The 15178-nt window shown below is 42.9% G+C and overlaps 1 protein-coding gene and 1 pseudogene across 2 annotated transcripts in view; one reads left to right on the top strand and one right to left on the bottom strand.

Moving 5' to 3' along the window:
* CYFIP1 (cytoplasmic FMR1 interacting protein 1) overlaps positions 1–15178 on the bottom strand; it is an 87261-nt gene that overhangs the window by 15822 nt on the left and 56261 nt on the right. The window contains exons 17-22 of the mRNA XM_080914257.1: positions 14304–14460; positions 13805–13901; positions 9979–10055; positions 9771–9879; positions 6336–6455; positions 5202–5401 (exon numbers count right to left, since the gene is read on the bottom strand). Coding sequence (XP_080770383.1) covers positions 5202–5401; positions 6336–6455; positions 9771–9879; positions 9979–10055; positions 13805–13901; positions 14304–14460 — 760 coding nt within the window. The remainder of the gene's footprint in view (positions 1–5201; positions 5402–6335; positions 6456–9770; positions 9880–9978; positions 10056–13804; positions 13902–14303; positions 14461–15178) is intronic.
* Positions 10480–11576, top strand: LOC308418321 (thioredoxin-dependent peroxide reductase, mitochondrial-like; annotated as a pseudogene). Its single transcript has 3 exons — positions 10480–10509; positions 10848–11165; positions 11241–11576. The product of its transcript is annotated as a thioredoxin-dependent peroxide reductase, mitochondrial-like (transcript).

Here is a 15178-nt window from a genome sequence, read left to right as displayed (position 1 = left end):
GTATCTATAAGTAATGCCACAGATAAGAGTAAATTTGAGGGAGAGGAGGGAGCTCTGCTGCCCTCCTACCTACAGACACGTCTCCTAGTTCACAGAGGTTCTGGCCTACTCGCATCAGTCTATCTTGACTCTAATGCAATACTTGAATACCTGGACTGAACACACTCTTGCCTTTGCTGCGTACCAGAAACAGGTGAAGACAGGAGTCCACAACAGGAGCAGTGGCATCCTGGGTACTTAGAGCACTAGTTCTGAACTACTAAGAAGCCCAGTAAAATATGTTTAACCCAACTTACTCAAGACTCTGCATCTAGAGACTGTATCTAGCTCATTTAAAACTAGATTAAATTTCAAGCAAAAACTTTCAAATTGCTGTGGAAACATACTGCTGGAGAGCTGGCTCAGCAGTTAAGAGCATTGGCTGCTCTTACAGAAGGCTGGGCTCAGCTCCCTGCACCTATATATGGTGGCTTACAATCATCTGTAACTTTGTTTTCAGGGGACCTCTTCTGATCCTACATGAACTAGACACACATATTGACAGTAACACAAACATACAGGCAAATGTTCACACATAGAAAACACACACAGGGGGCTGGAGAGATGGCTCAGTGGTTAAGAGCACCGACTGCTCTTCCAGAGGTCCTGAGTTCAGTTCCCAGCAACCACATGGTGGCTCACAACCATCTGTGTAATAGGATCCGATGCCTTCTGGTGTGTGAAAACAGCTACAGTGTACTCATATACATAAAATAAATAAATAAATCTTTAAAAAAAAAAAAGAAAAGAAAACACACAGGTTTGCTGACTGTATACGTGCGTGAACTTGGTGAACTCACTTTGTAGTGCAGGAAATTAGAAGGAAGTACGTTTAAATAGTTTGCAGAGAAAGCAGTGCGCCTGAGGCCAGGAACCTGCAAGGCCAAGTGTTTCACAGACAGAGTGCAGTTAAAGGCCAGGTTCTCGCCTAGTAATTGTGGGCTGCAAATCTCCCCGATTTGTATTCAGGCAACAAACAAAATAAAACACCTTTTAATGTAATCTTTCAAAAAGATAGTGCGTAGCTGTGCTGAGGCAGGCTGATATCAGAAAAGCCCCACACACCCTCAGGCATCTGAACAAGGGCACTGCTCAGTAGCCAGTGGCTGGGGCTTTCATGTTTCAGTCTCTATTTCATGTCTCAATACTCAAGTCTTTATCTTGCTGCTCCAGCTGCCACGCCTGCCTGCTGGCATGCTTTCCCACCATGGAGGTCATGAGGGACCCTTAACCCTCTGCAAGGATAAGCCCAGATAAACTCTTTTTTGTCAAGTTGCCCTGGCCACGATGTTTTTCTCACAGCAATGGAAGAGTAGCGGATGCACCCGCATTACACAATACTGATGGCCTCAGAATGGGACTGGAGTTTATCAGAATGACAGCCATGTGACATGTGACCAGAGAGTGAGGATGTAGGCTGGGTAACAGCAGAGGACAATTCGGGAGGGCAGTTGGAGTTGTAGTTAGCATGGGGTCACATGGCAATAACCAGTTGGCCTATGGCTGGCACAGCTCCAGGGCGGAAACCAGCCCAGCCATTACTAGTAGGAATCTCGTGAAGATCTACTACCTGGGCAGAGGTTTCCTGAATCTAGCCAGTTGGTCAGAAGTGAAGAGTAGACCACAGGACCCGAATCATGAAGGCAGTCTTGTGAAATGCCTTGCCCTCAGATACTAGAGTTCAGCAGGGTTGTCAAAATCCCTGAATAGGGAAATTGTTCAGTACCAACCCCCATAGCTGTAACTCTACACTAACTTAAAAAAATGCAAGTTTCAGCACTTAATTACCCCATTTTGAGCTGAGGCAGCAGCTCCCTCCCTATGTCTGATTTGAAAAGCTCTGTGAGCTTCCTCAGTTACATCTGCAGTTACAGTTTTTACTGAACCTGCAAATTTGGGAGTATTAACTTAAATATTCTTTCCACCCCAACGATAAGTTCTTCCTAGAATTACAACTGTAAGGACACGTGACATCACGCCACAGTTTTCTGACGCTATTCTCATTTTGTTCAGCAACCTTTTTTCCTCTCCCAGCTTGGTGTCAGATATTTCCCACTATAACAATTTCAAATTCACTGGCTTTCTGCAAAATAGAATCTAACATTTGGCTAAGCAAATGGAGTTTTCACTTCCGATACTGTGTTTACAGCATGACTTCTGTCCATTCTCTTCTATAGACCCTCATCTCTGTTATGTTTGATTTTCTTAAATATTTATGAATCCTTAAAATGGCTAACACTCTTGCCTTCTGACCACACACACTGGCACTGTTGTCCCTGTACCTGTGTTTTATGAACTGATTTTTCTTTTCGTTATAGGTCACCTTTTTCTGATACTGAGCATACCCTAATTCCAGACTGGGTGCTGGACATTGTGATGTGTTGTCTTATTAAGTTTTGTTTTCTTTTAGAGTGTTGAGTTTTGGGGCAGCAAGCTGCTAAGTTTACCTGCATATCAAGTAGATGCTTAACAGCTGTTTATGGTATTTCTATGGGAAGTCAAGGTGGGCAGTAGTTTAGAATTAAGACCTACTAGGAAGGCAAGAGACTTCTACTGATTCTATGAAGTGTCTGGGTGCTGAATAGTTTCTAAATTCGCACCGACAAGCACAGTGAACGATTCGCATTACTGCGAACTCTGTGCGTTACTCAGACTACAGACCCGACACCATGGACCGTGCTGCTTTCAGGAGCTCGGGGTTTTTGTTGTTGTTCTGTTTTGTGAGAGTGTCACCTCTTCCAGATTTGACCAATTCCAGCTGTCTGAGCTCCCTCAAGTTCTACTGTGTTTCTTCCTGCAAGCAGGATTCCGAAGCTCTACTCTGACTGACAGCCGTACACTGCTTAGAATGTGCTTCTAGACAGAAAGCTAGGACAGCCAAAAGACACTTCTTGTGTTTCCTTTATGCAGAGGAAATGACTAGTATCAGAACATAGGCGACCCATGTGTTCTGTCCAGCTGTCCTCTCATTTAAAGGAAAGGGAATACAGTCTGTGTTCCTCCACCATAGGGATAACTTTAGCACAGTATTGCCCATATACTTCCATCTAAAGCCAAGACACCAAAAACAAATGCTGAACTGGAGTGGGAAGGTTTGCTTCCCAGCAGTTAGAACCAGCAATTCTTAAAGCATTTTGCCTTTTGTGTGATTGAACAAGCCAATATCACAATGAGAGAAGGGATCGCTCCATGTTTGAGGAAGTCCAAACACAGAGTGATGATTCAAATGAATATTGTACGGAATTGAAGCTGGAGATATCAGGATGTACTCAGTCTTAACTTAACTGTACAGGAATAAAATACAAGTACACATAAATACTACGAGTTAAAAATGTGGCCATCCAAAAGATATTTTCGAACTCCTTCTCAGAAGGTAGAGATGGGGTCATTTCACATGCTCTTGGTTATAAAGTCAGGGGCTGAGAGTAAAGCCCCTGACCAGCATGGCTATTGTCCTTACAAGAAGACACGAGGAAAGGATTCAGAAAAATATTGTCTCATAGCAAAAGCAAAGTCTGGAATGGCACCGCTACAAGCCATGGAGTGTCAGAAAGACACAGCTGCTACACGAGCTAGCGAGAGGCAAGCCGAGATTCCACCCAGAGTCTAAAAAGGGAAGTGTAGCTTGCTGACACATTGTTTTGGACTTCAAGAGAACACTTCTCCATTTGACAGCAGCCACAGAAACCCAAAACAGTGAGCACATAAGTACCCACCTACTGTTACCACCAAATGGCTCTACAACAGTGACATCCCAGTACATTATACAGACACTCCATCTTGTGGCACAGAAAATAAAGTGGTACTTATAAAACAGTGGGTGATGGGTGCCCACGGTGCTGATTACAGAAATCAGCTGAAGGTACAAACTTCGGGATGGGATCCCTGATTATACTCATAATCATCATCAAGCAAAAGAATGCTAACTTGTAAAATGCTGATTAATATCTGGAAGGGAACGAAGAAATTAGAAACTCACTCTTCAACCACCCAGGTTCAAATAAGATCAAGCTAAGCATTTGTCACTGATGCTGAAACTAGTGGGTTATAGATGCCAACAAAGTATGGCTATTAAGTAGTCTCAGTTGAATTACTTACTCAGTTACACGTTACTTACAAAATTAAAACAGAAAAGTGGTAACTAGACAGTGGAGAAACTTGGGAGCAAGGGCCTTAATCAGACACAGAAGTCAACGTGACTGTGATGGTTTGCAAAGGCTTGACCCAGGGAGTGGTACTATTAGAAGGTGTGGCCTTGTTGGAGGAAGTGTGTCACTCTGGAGGTGGGCTTGGAGACACTCCTCCTGGCTGCCTGAGGATGCTTAGTCTGCTCCTGGTGTCCTTTGGATGAAGATGTAGCACTCTCAGCTCCTCCTGCACCATGCCTGCCTGGATGCTGCCATACTCTTGTCTCGATGACAATGGACTGAACCTTTGAACCTGTAAGCCTGCCCCAATTAAATGTTTTTATTTATAAGACTTGCCTTGGTCATGGTGTCTGTTCACAGCAATAAAACCTTAACTAAGACAGTGACCAATGGTGGGACCTATCTTCTTAAGAGAATACCTTGTTCCTGGTAATCTCACAAAGAGACCACACTGGTCCTAAGGAAATTCCACTCTGATGACCGGCCTAAGAATTAGGATACAACCATTCTACCACGAAATTGACTACTTTACTCTCATTAACACATCAGCAAGATGGGAAGTGGGAAGGAAGGCATTCCTGTACTCTCGTGATCCTCAACACTTTAGATAGAAACATGAGAAGTGGAATCACCTGCCACATTCTGACATCGGGGAGACTTAAAGTAGGCAGTACAGTTCCAGCAGCCATTCCACTGTACCTGCAATTCTGTTTACAGTCACAACTGTGCTGGCAGAACCTTGGCTCTCCTGCCTCAAGTGCCAGCCTTTCACCAGTATTCTATCTTTACAAGCAAAGTGATGACCATCTGCCCAAGTGCTGGCCCAGGGCTATCCTTGTAAATAGAAGAAACAAGGAAGGCCTGAGAGACCAGAACATGAGAAGTCATGGAGGAAGAAGAAGGGAGAGAGTTAAAGGGGGAAGTCTACGGAAAGTGAGGACTGAAGATCACCCACTGTAGATGCATCTGAACCGGAATATCTAAACATGTCTGTGATGCTAATGGCATGCTTACCGGTTAGTGGAGCCATTATAGCAGTAGTTGGGCAAGAAGTCATAGTTCAGCTCCCAGAAGACATGGAGGGTAATTCTCCCATAAGGCGCAGACACATTGTGGTTGGCTTCCCGGAACATGGCATCAAAGCTGTCTAGTGTGAGGTACCTGCTCAGCAGCTTGTGTGTCATACGGTTGATTTCTAAGAGCCCATCTAGCTCCTACAGGATCATAGAGACAAGGATGTGAGAAGAGAAATGGGCCATCCAGGAAGGAGGTATTTATCTGAAATCTCCACATAGGCTATGTAGTCCCTAGGAGGACTAGCTCTCGGGGAGATACACACAGTAGAAAACTGCAATGAGGTGGCCATCAAGATGTGGACCAGAACCACACGAAATCAGACTTTTGTAGGTGACCGGAGTTTGGTACTCAACTTTAGCCCCTCCTTCTACAGTCACATCCACTGGGCCTTGGTCTTTTCTCCTCTATGGTCACTTTCACTCATCCTCTATTGCCCTTAAGCTACCACCTACCTTGGGCAAAGACAATTTGGATAAACCACTACCTAACACTACTACCTGTCAATGTACCATCTAAGTTTTAAGCCCTCTCCCCTACCACCTGTATATAATCCAACTGTGTTGGCCACTTTAGTCGTTTTCCCAAGTAATAAAGTCATATAGACGAACCGAAGTAACACACTCTGTATATGTACTCATTGACTTACAATGGAGATATATCATGATAAGACAATTGTAAGGAGAAATATCAGCAGGTGGTGAATGAATTTACTACACTTAAATTTTGCAATATTATCATTGCTTAGGCCAGTGTTACCTTCAACATGCTCAGAACATCCACATTAGTCTATAGTTGGGACAAAATCATCTAACACAAACTTTTATAATAAAATATATATAAACACTTCCTTTCATCCTTCTCTGTAATGGAGTTTGTTGATTTTTACCTTTGTCCTCAGTAGGTGTAACTTATCTAAGATCAGGATTATTTTCAATTTTAAGTTAATATAAATTACAAATACTACGAGTAGGTAGTGGCATGATACTTGATCAATCTTGTATCTTCTATTCAAGAACCAACTATTGCTTCAACTTATCAATAGAAAGGAAAAATATTAGCTCCGGTACTTACGACCACTGACGTTAAATCCTCACTTTCAAATCGTCCGATTGCCAGTTCTAGAGATTTGTACATGGCTGCTGAAACACGCTGTGTAATCAGACGGTTGAGATCGATGGATCTCCCGAGCAGCTAGGGGAAGAGAGAGGGAAAGGGAGATCAAGGTCAAGAATGAACACAAGGCCTGGTGGGATGCATCAGTAGATAAAGGCACATATAGCCAGGCCTGACATCTTCAGTTCAATCCCCGGGACCCAAATAAGAGGCGCGTGAACACTATCCTCTGATCTTCACACACTCTACAAAGCCCTCACCAAATACAAAGAAATAATTTTTTGAAAAACAAAAAGGAACACAAAGATCTTAGAAACAACAAAAACAAACAAGCAGCAACATAAAACACCTTTCAAAAGGAAATACAAAAGATGTGTGTATGTGAAAATGTGTGTGTGTTATTCACTCACATGCTAACACATCAGCAATGCTGAAGCTGGTACCCAAGTCTACATAGATGCTGGGCAAGGACTCTACCCCTGAGCTCGGTCTCAAGCCAAGTGCTATCGGGACTACTACTGTGTTCAAAGTCTGCAATGGAGCAAGGTATCACTTAGTACATTACAATCTGTTTTCTAAAAAGACAATAAAACGCAAGCACTGTCGATCTATCTTAAAGACCTTTGCTTAGGCATAGAAAAGGCTCACCTCTGATTTCTGTAATGGTGAGTCTTCTCACTTCATTTTATCTGTTTACATAGTCTACACTGATTCTTAATCAAAAATCTGTATCACAAAATAAATGTCATAATTTACATACACATACATTATTTGGACTTTGTTCATAGTCAGCTCCCATCCCATGATCTCCTCAGATCCTCCCTCATGGTTGGTCCTCTCTTGCTCTCCTGTCATTCACATACAGGAAATATACTTTGTATATGGGAGGAAGCATGCCCTGTTTGTCTCCTTGAGTCTGCCTTATTTAGCTTACATGGTGATTTCCAGTTATATTTCCTTGTATATGACAGGATTTCATTCTTATTCTCAGGTCAATAAATTTCTGTTTTATATAAATACCTTTTTTTCTTTATCCACCCTTTAGTTGATAGGCTATTTCTATATCTCACCTATTTGAGTATGTTTCAGTGAATATAGGTGTACAAGCGTCTCTGTGGCATGCTCACTAAGATTCCAAGCTTCATATTTATTCATGCAAAAGTCTGAACATGGGACTCTTAGAGAAGAAACAACTCTTTCCAGACTGGGCCTGTTTTTTAGAAGCCAATCAGGGTTCAGAGAGCTGCAATTTCACCCCCGTAGTTATGCTTGTGCAATATAAAATGTAGCCTTGTTATACAGGGTGCAAGTATAAACCTAAAATTTCAGGCTCAGGTGGGAAACCCACTAGTGTAAAATGAGCCTGGGCACAATTGTCCAAGTGACTCCCAAGAGATCCCAAGCAACTACTATTGTCCTTGTGCCCTGCAGAGGTAGAAGCTAAGTTCCTATTGCTGAAGACACCATGCACTTCAAGCACAAGGCCCAGAGGACTTGACATGGATCTGACCCAAAGCCATCCTCCCTAAGAAGTAACTTTCACAGCACCAGAAGATGCCATGCAAGTTTCCCAAGAAAGGAAGCACCCAAAAGTCCTACCTAACATTTACTTATTAGCCACAGCATAATAACCCTAAGGGTACAATAGTGGCATACCTTCTTAGGGGTAACCAACAGCTAACTAATTGGACTTAAGACCCATTCAACAAGAGGGAAATTATGCCGGGGACTGAATACCTAGCCAACTACACAGGGCTAGTGAAGGCATGGATCTTAGAGGAGATCCTGTAACTGCCAGTTTAATAAACCAGGATATTCCCTAACTAAATTCTAAATATGCCCCAAAATAAGTGTAGCTCTCACCTCTTAGCAAGGAAACTTCTCAGGGCTGGAGAGATAGTTCAGTGGTTAAAGAACATTATCTGCTCTTCCAGGGGTCCTGAGTTCAATTCCCAGCACCCACATGGTGGATCATAACTATCTAAAAAGTGATCTGATGCTCTCTTCTGGCATGCAAATGTGCATGCAGATAGAGTGGTCATATACATAAAATAAATAAATGATTCTTGGAAAAAAAGAGAGAGAAAATTTCTCTGCAACAGACAAGAAACAATTATAGAAAAACAGAACCAATCAGAACACAAAGTAATGGAGCCTAGTCCCAACTGATACAGCTACAACACAATTCCTGCACGTAAGGCCCAGGAACCATTGTATACGATATAATCACAATGATTATAAGAGTCGGAAGAACAGTGAGTTTGCAGTGAGACTGTGTCTCCTACAAATGTCAGAGACGCATACCCACAAAGTCGCACCAACATGGCTGCCTAGATATGACCTAGACAAGAATGACAAAAATAGACAAGCTAACATGGATAAGGGGAAAGATCATGAGGCCTGACCACATGACACAACTAAGGAATGCTAAGAATGGAAAAAATAGTCTTCCCAGGGAATAACACACAAATTGGTTATCCATATCCAGTATCAAATGGTCATTCCTGGAAAATACAAAATTAAAAAAAAAAGGAAATGGGTTTGAATTTGAAAGAGCAAGGGGAGGGCTATTTGAGAGGCTTTGGAGAAAGGACTGGAAGAGGGAATTGATGTAAGTATATTATAATCTGTGGTAGTTTGAATGATAATGGCCCCAATGGGTTTACATGCTTGAATACTTGGTCCCCAGTTGGTGGAATTGTTTGGGAAAGACTAGGTATGGTTTTGTTAGAAGAAGTATGTCATTAGGGGAAGGCTCTGAGGTGAGGTTTCTTTTTTTTAATCTATTTTTAAAAATTATTTATTTATTATATATAAGTGCACTTTAGCTGTCTTCAGATACACCAGAAGAGGTGTATCAAATCTCAGTATAGATGGTCGTGAGCCACCATGTGGTTGCTAGGATTTGAACTCAGAACCTCTGGAAGAGCAGTCAGTGCTCTTCACTGCTGAGCCATCTCTCTAGTCCCTGAGGTGAGGTCTCTAAAGACTTGTGCTATTCACAGTCTCTGCCTTGTGGCTATGTCCTGAGATATGGGTTCTCAGCTCTTGCTCCAGTATCATGCAGGGCTGCCATGTTCCCTGCGCTGATGGTCATAAACTCTAACCCTCTGAAAGCATCAGCCTCAAATAAACACTTTCCTCTCTATGTTGTAATAGAAAACTCTTTAAAACAAAGTATCAAAAAAAAAAAAAAAAAAAGGAGAGAGACACTAGCCTGGGCAACCCCGAGATCTCAGAGAGGAAGTGGGTATGGAAGGAAAACCACAAAACACCTTAATATAATACTTTGTTACGACATTCACATGCCACAATACTTGCAAGAGCCTGGCTAGCTTTAAGACACGCCCATCTATCATTTCCAAGGCACACTTTAGTAGTCACTTAGCTCACCTGAACGTGCCTTTGCTTCAACAACGTCTCATAGCGGTTAGACGGTGGGAGGTGGATCGTGGCTCCCTGGTTTTTGCACTCTGATCGTAACCTTTTGTCAAGAAGCAAACTGGTGCAGAAGAGAGGCAGGGTATTTGTCATACAGTGTTAATTTTAATATAAACAAATTACCCAAGACTCTGCATGGGAATTGCAAATATACACTTACCTTCCTGCCATAACCTTGTAATATGCAAAGATCTGGTCTGCCAGTTTATAAACAAATTGGTCAAAACATAGATTCACCTGGCAAAAAGCAAACCGTGTTAGATCTCAACTTCTGAAACCAAGATCAAATAACAACTGAAAAACAAATATTTCTGCTTTCTCCTTGTTTCCTTAAAACAACAACTTTGTTGTTGCTTTAAGCAGGCATTGACTCGTTATGTGGTGGAAGCTAACTCTGAACTCAGGGTCCTCTAGGCTCAGCTTTTTAGATCCTGGGATTACAGGCATCACATGCCACTAGTCCTAGCTTCAAACACCTGGTTTTGGTTTGGTTTTTCAAGACAGGATTTCTCTGTGTAGCCCTGGCTGTCTTGGAACTTGCTCTGTAGACCAGGCTGGCCTCGAACTCAGAGATCCACCCTTTTCTTTCTCTCAAGAGCTGGGATTAAAGGCATGTGCCACCACTCTCTGGTTGAGGCTCTTATTAGAAAAGAAAGTAGAGATGATCTTACGGTCCAACAGAGCATATAAAGTGTGCTGTGACCAGGGACTATCCCCGTAGAAAATTCGACTGAACACTACTGAGAAAAGTCCAGGCATGGTAGCACATTTCTGTCATCATAGCACTTATAAAGCTGAAGAGGATCAGAAGTTCAAAGCTGAAGCGACTGTTCAAAGTACATGACAAACTTGAGACAATTATCCTTGTAAAATCCAGCACAACTTGCACTGAACATGCCAATAAAACTGATTATACACTGAAGATGGTGGCGGCTGCAGGAAGGTGGCTCTTTCCTTGGTGGCTCAGGATATGAGTCCTATTTCCAGGGGTATTTCTGCTTTGGCAATTCTTCCGCCTGCTGCTTTTAGAAGAATCTGCTTGATAGACACACTGCCTCTGCCCAAGCGAAGTCTGCCTTTAGCGTCAGTTGCTGATTCCACACCCCAGTTGTCACACAGCATGTGCCCTATTTTAAAGGTACCATGGCTGTCAATGGAGAGATCAAAGAGCTGAGTCTTGAAGACATCAATGGGAAACGCTCAGTGTCTTTTTTTTCCAGCCTTTGAATTTTACATTTGTGTGTCCATCATTTGTGTGTCTCGGAAATCCTTGCTTTCAGAGACAAATCCAATGACTTACAAGACTGTGAAGTAGTTTCGGTTGATTTCCACTTTAGCTGTCTTGCCCATAGAAGAATGGTGAATCAATACAAAAAGGTGGTGAATCAATAAAAAAGATGATGGATCAATACAAAAAGATGGTGGATCAATACAAAAAGGAAGAATGGTGGGTTTGGGCCACATGAATATCATGCTGTTGTCAAATAAGCAAATAGCCTGAGACTGCAGGGTACTGCTGAGGGTGTTGGCACTGCATTCAGAGGTCTCTTCATTATTGACCCTAATGGTGTCATCAAGCCCCTGCGTGCCAACAGCCTCCTCGAAGGAGTAGCCTAGAAGGAACCCTCAGCTGGTGAAGGCATTCCAATTTGTGAAAACCCACGGAGAAGTCTGCCCCTGACATGGATACCAGAATCCCATAGGATCAAGCCAAGTCAAACAGCTTCCAAAGACTACTTTGAGAAGGTGTATCAGTAGGTCATCCCATATCTGGTGTTCAATGGTAGCTTCTCATGCCAGAAAAGACCCGAACCTGGAACCCTTTCAATGCCCTGAGGGTTATTTAGGGATGGTGAAACTTCATCATATCTGTCTATAAATACTGCTTGCTCCATAGGCTTTTGCTTTGTAAGGCAGACTGAGCTCTCTACAGGTAGCTAGCGGTTTCCACTTACTAGCTGTCCTTACTAGGGCCTTCTTAATGGCTAAACAGTTCCCCCATTCCTTAGATCGTGTCTTCAGAGGATAAGTGGCTGTCTCCTTAGCCTGCCTTAACCCTGCTCCACAATAAAGTAGCATATAAGCCCCAGCCCAGAGAGAATCTAAGGTCTTGAAATTTCCTCTTAAATTCTGTGATCAAACTGAATTTTCCCATTATTTTTCTTATTGTATTCATTAACTCACAGTGTCCTTGTGTGTTCTGAGGTATTTATGAGGTACAATCAATCATAAAAGAGTTTGTCTAATACAGTGATTGCATTTCTAAAACACCATAACCATTTTTTCTTCAAGTGGAAATGCAAAGTAAAATATAAAACCAAACATTAAAATATTTGCATTTCTAACATTAAAAAGAAACAAAACCAAAACCTGATTATATTAGAGAAAGAGAGAAAGAAGAAGAAAAAGAAGATGGAGAAGGAAGAGGAAGAAGAAGAGGAGGAAGAAGAGGAGGAGAAGCAGCCACCAATCAAATGATGGCACATGCCTTTAATGCCAGAACTTGGGAGACAGACAGATCTGGAGTTCCAGGACAGCCAAGACTACACAGAGAAACCATCTCTCAACAAACAAATACAAAACAAACAAAAAGGAAGAATCAAAAAAAAAAAAAAAAAAGTCTTGGGCTAGCCTAGGCTACATAGTGACCTCAAGCAAGAACAGTCACTGTTATATAAGGTCCTGTCTCAAAACAACAGCAAACAACAAAATAAAAAGAATCTTACAGGGCTGGAGAGGTGGCTCAGAAGCTAAGAGCACTGACTGCTCTTCCAGAGGTCCTGAGTTCAATTCCCAGCACTCACATGGTGGCTCACAACCATCTGTAATGGGATCAGATGCCCTCTTCTGGTGTGTCTGAAGACAGTGACAGTGTATTCATATACATAAAATAAATAAATAAATCTTTAAGAAAAGAAGAATCTTATAGAGGGAGCACAACATTCTTGTCCTCTTAAATTCAAAGAGTATGAAAAAGTCCCTCCATCTGCTCAGGCGACAATAATGAGAACCATGACAACTCAACATTGTAGCGGCCACTGTCTCAGAGGGCATCTCAGTGCTCCTCCTGAGGCTAACATAGGTCGTTTGGCATGAGGCTGTCAAAGAAACACCTGGGAGCAATCACCTCACTTGCAGAGCTCAGCACCGTCTCGGATTCTTCAGTAGAAAGTGTTCAGAGGCAGAGAGACCCAGAACTGCACCCAGATCCAGGAGGGCAAGCCTGTGCCCACACACCCTGCCTTGCCTGAGAATCATGATGCCATTCCCGAAGAAAGACTGTGAGACATTCTCTGTGAGGAGGTGGAGCTGCCCAGATTTAGAAAATGATCTCTTGAGGTTGAGTCCTCTTACACCTTATGCTAAAGAGCAAGAGATATCCCCTCAGTTGTGTGTGTGTGTGTGTGTGTGTGTGTGTGTGTGTGTGTGTGCTAACCTGACAATTTTATTTGAAAGAATGACATTAAGAAGTCACAGTCAGGGGCTGGAGTGATGGCTCAGAGGTTAAGAGCACTGTCTCTGCTTCCAGAGGTCCTAAGTTCAATTCCCAGCAACCCCATGGTGGCTCACAACCATCTGTGATGAGATCTGGTGCTACACACAAGAGTGCACCTGACAATGTGAAAAAAAGAAAAGTGTATGTACCAAGAAGTTCAGCAAGGACTGTTTTATTACCTCCAGATTAAAAAAACCCAATGACATTTTCTTTCAAAAAGGGTTGGTTCAGTGAATCAAGCACCCACCTAACAGAGAAGTGAAACAGAAACTGCTTACTGTTTGGGGGAAAGCAGAGCCTACCATTTTCCAACATGTAGAACAGAAGTCAGAAGGACCTATACCGAAAAGTGCATTTTACCAAAAAGTATATGTCATCACCTAAACCACTCTGCATTTAAAGAAAGTTTAATTCTTGGAATACTCAGGGGGGAAAAAAAGGTTAAAATTTAGAAGGTATTTAATAAAAGGATCTAAACCTGGCCCCTTACCTCTGCCTCAATTTCATCATAGAGAAACTGCTTGTTGAACTTGGTGAGGGCATAGTGCGCGCTGTCGTTGTACAGATCCAATGAGTAGAGGACGTACCTGCAGAGGGGGGGACCGGTCACTGCCCAGCCAGCTAAGTCAGTGACCCATGGGCCTCACAGCTGCCTACTTTTGAGAAATTTAACTGTCAGATGAAGAAAACCGTTTAATTGTCGTATAAAGAAAACTGATTTCTTACTCCCGTGGTAAATGGTGTTCTTGTACAAAGCTGAATAATACAGGTCTGCTTCTTACCACCAGAGCAGAGGAAAACCAGGAGCCTTATCCGATAGGAAGGGCACACAAGCTACCCAGACAAAGGCTTCCATGATTTTATCTTCTCCATACTGTAGCATCTTAGCAATATCAATGCTCAGGATTTTTTTCTATTTTAATCCCAAATGAATGTGTGAAGGTGCATGTGAGTGCCAAGGCCCCCGAAGTAGACCCATAGCCACTCACTCCATCATTGATGCCTCCTTGGTCTCTAGGATGTGGTCGGTCAGAATCCAGGGCATAGACATCTCAATGGGGAACTGGATCCTCCTGCCCATGGTCAGCTCCAGGAAGAACTCTCGGAACCACAGCTGGGAGAGGTCGCAGCACTGCTGCAGTGTTTCTTGAAGGGTTCAAAGGGCACCAGGTTATCTCTCATGAGCAGGAAGAGGCTCAACACGGGAAACAAGAGGTGCTGCACACAGGGTGTGACTCCTCTATGCTTAGCTCCCAGGCATGCAGCGTGGATGCAAGCAGGAAGGGGTCACTAGACACTTCACATGAGGGATGAGACGAACATGGGTGTGCTGTAAGTACAGGTGAGGACCCTACACCTTCTGAGCAGCTAGTGTTGCTCTGCCATCGGGGACCTTAGGAGTCCTTCTTGGCAGGAACAGGTGCTGGCAACCTTTTGAAAAGATGGGAAACCGGGACCACAGGTTTAACATCCCTGATCTGAAAACCAGAAATCTTAAATGCTCCAAAATCTCAAAAATGCTGAGCTTATGGCGTGACGTCCTAAGTGAAGCATTGCATAGCCCATCTCACAGGATGGGCTGGAATCCACATGCACACACACACACACACACACACACACACACACACACACACACACACACACACACACTGTAAGATATGGTAATGCAGTGTCTTAGTGACAGGTTCACACTCTGAGGCAGTGTGTTAACAGTGTGCTTGGATGTGGCCACAGATGGAGATGAATGTAATGTGCAGGTGACATCTGCACTTGACAGAAATGCATTCACACAACATCACTGTTTAATTCTCAGGCTACGTGTATGAGGCAAATAAACATCAATGTATTTAGATTTGCCTCCCAT

Source organism: Micromys minutus, assembly GCF_963924665.1.
Source record: "Micromys minutus genome assembly, chromosome: 3".
Taxonomy (NCBI): domain Eukaryota; kingdom Metazoa; phylum Chordata; class Mammalia; order Rodentia; family Muridae; genus Micromys; species Micromys minutus.
This window is presented reverse-complemented; position numbering and strand designations above follow the sequence as displayed.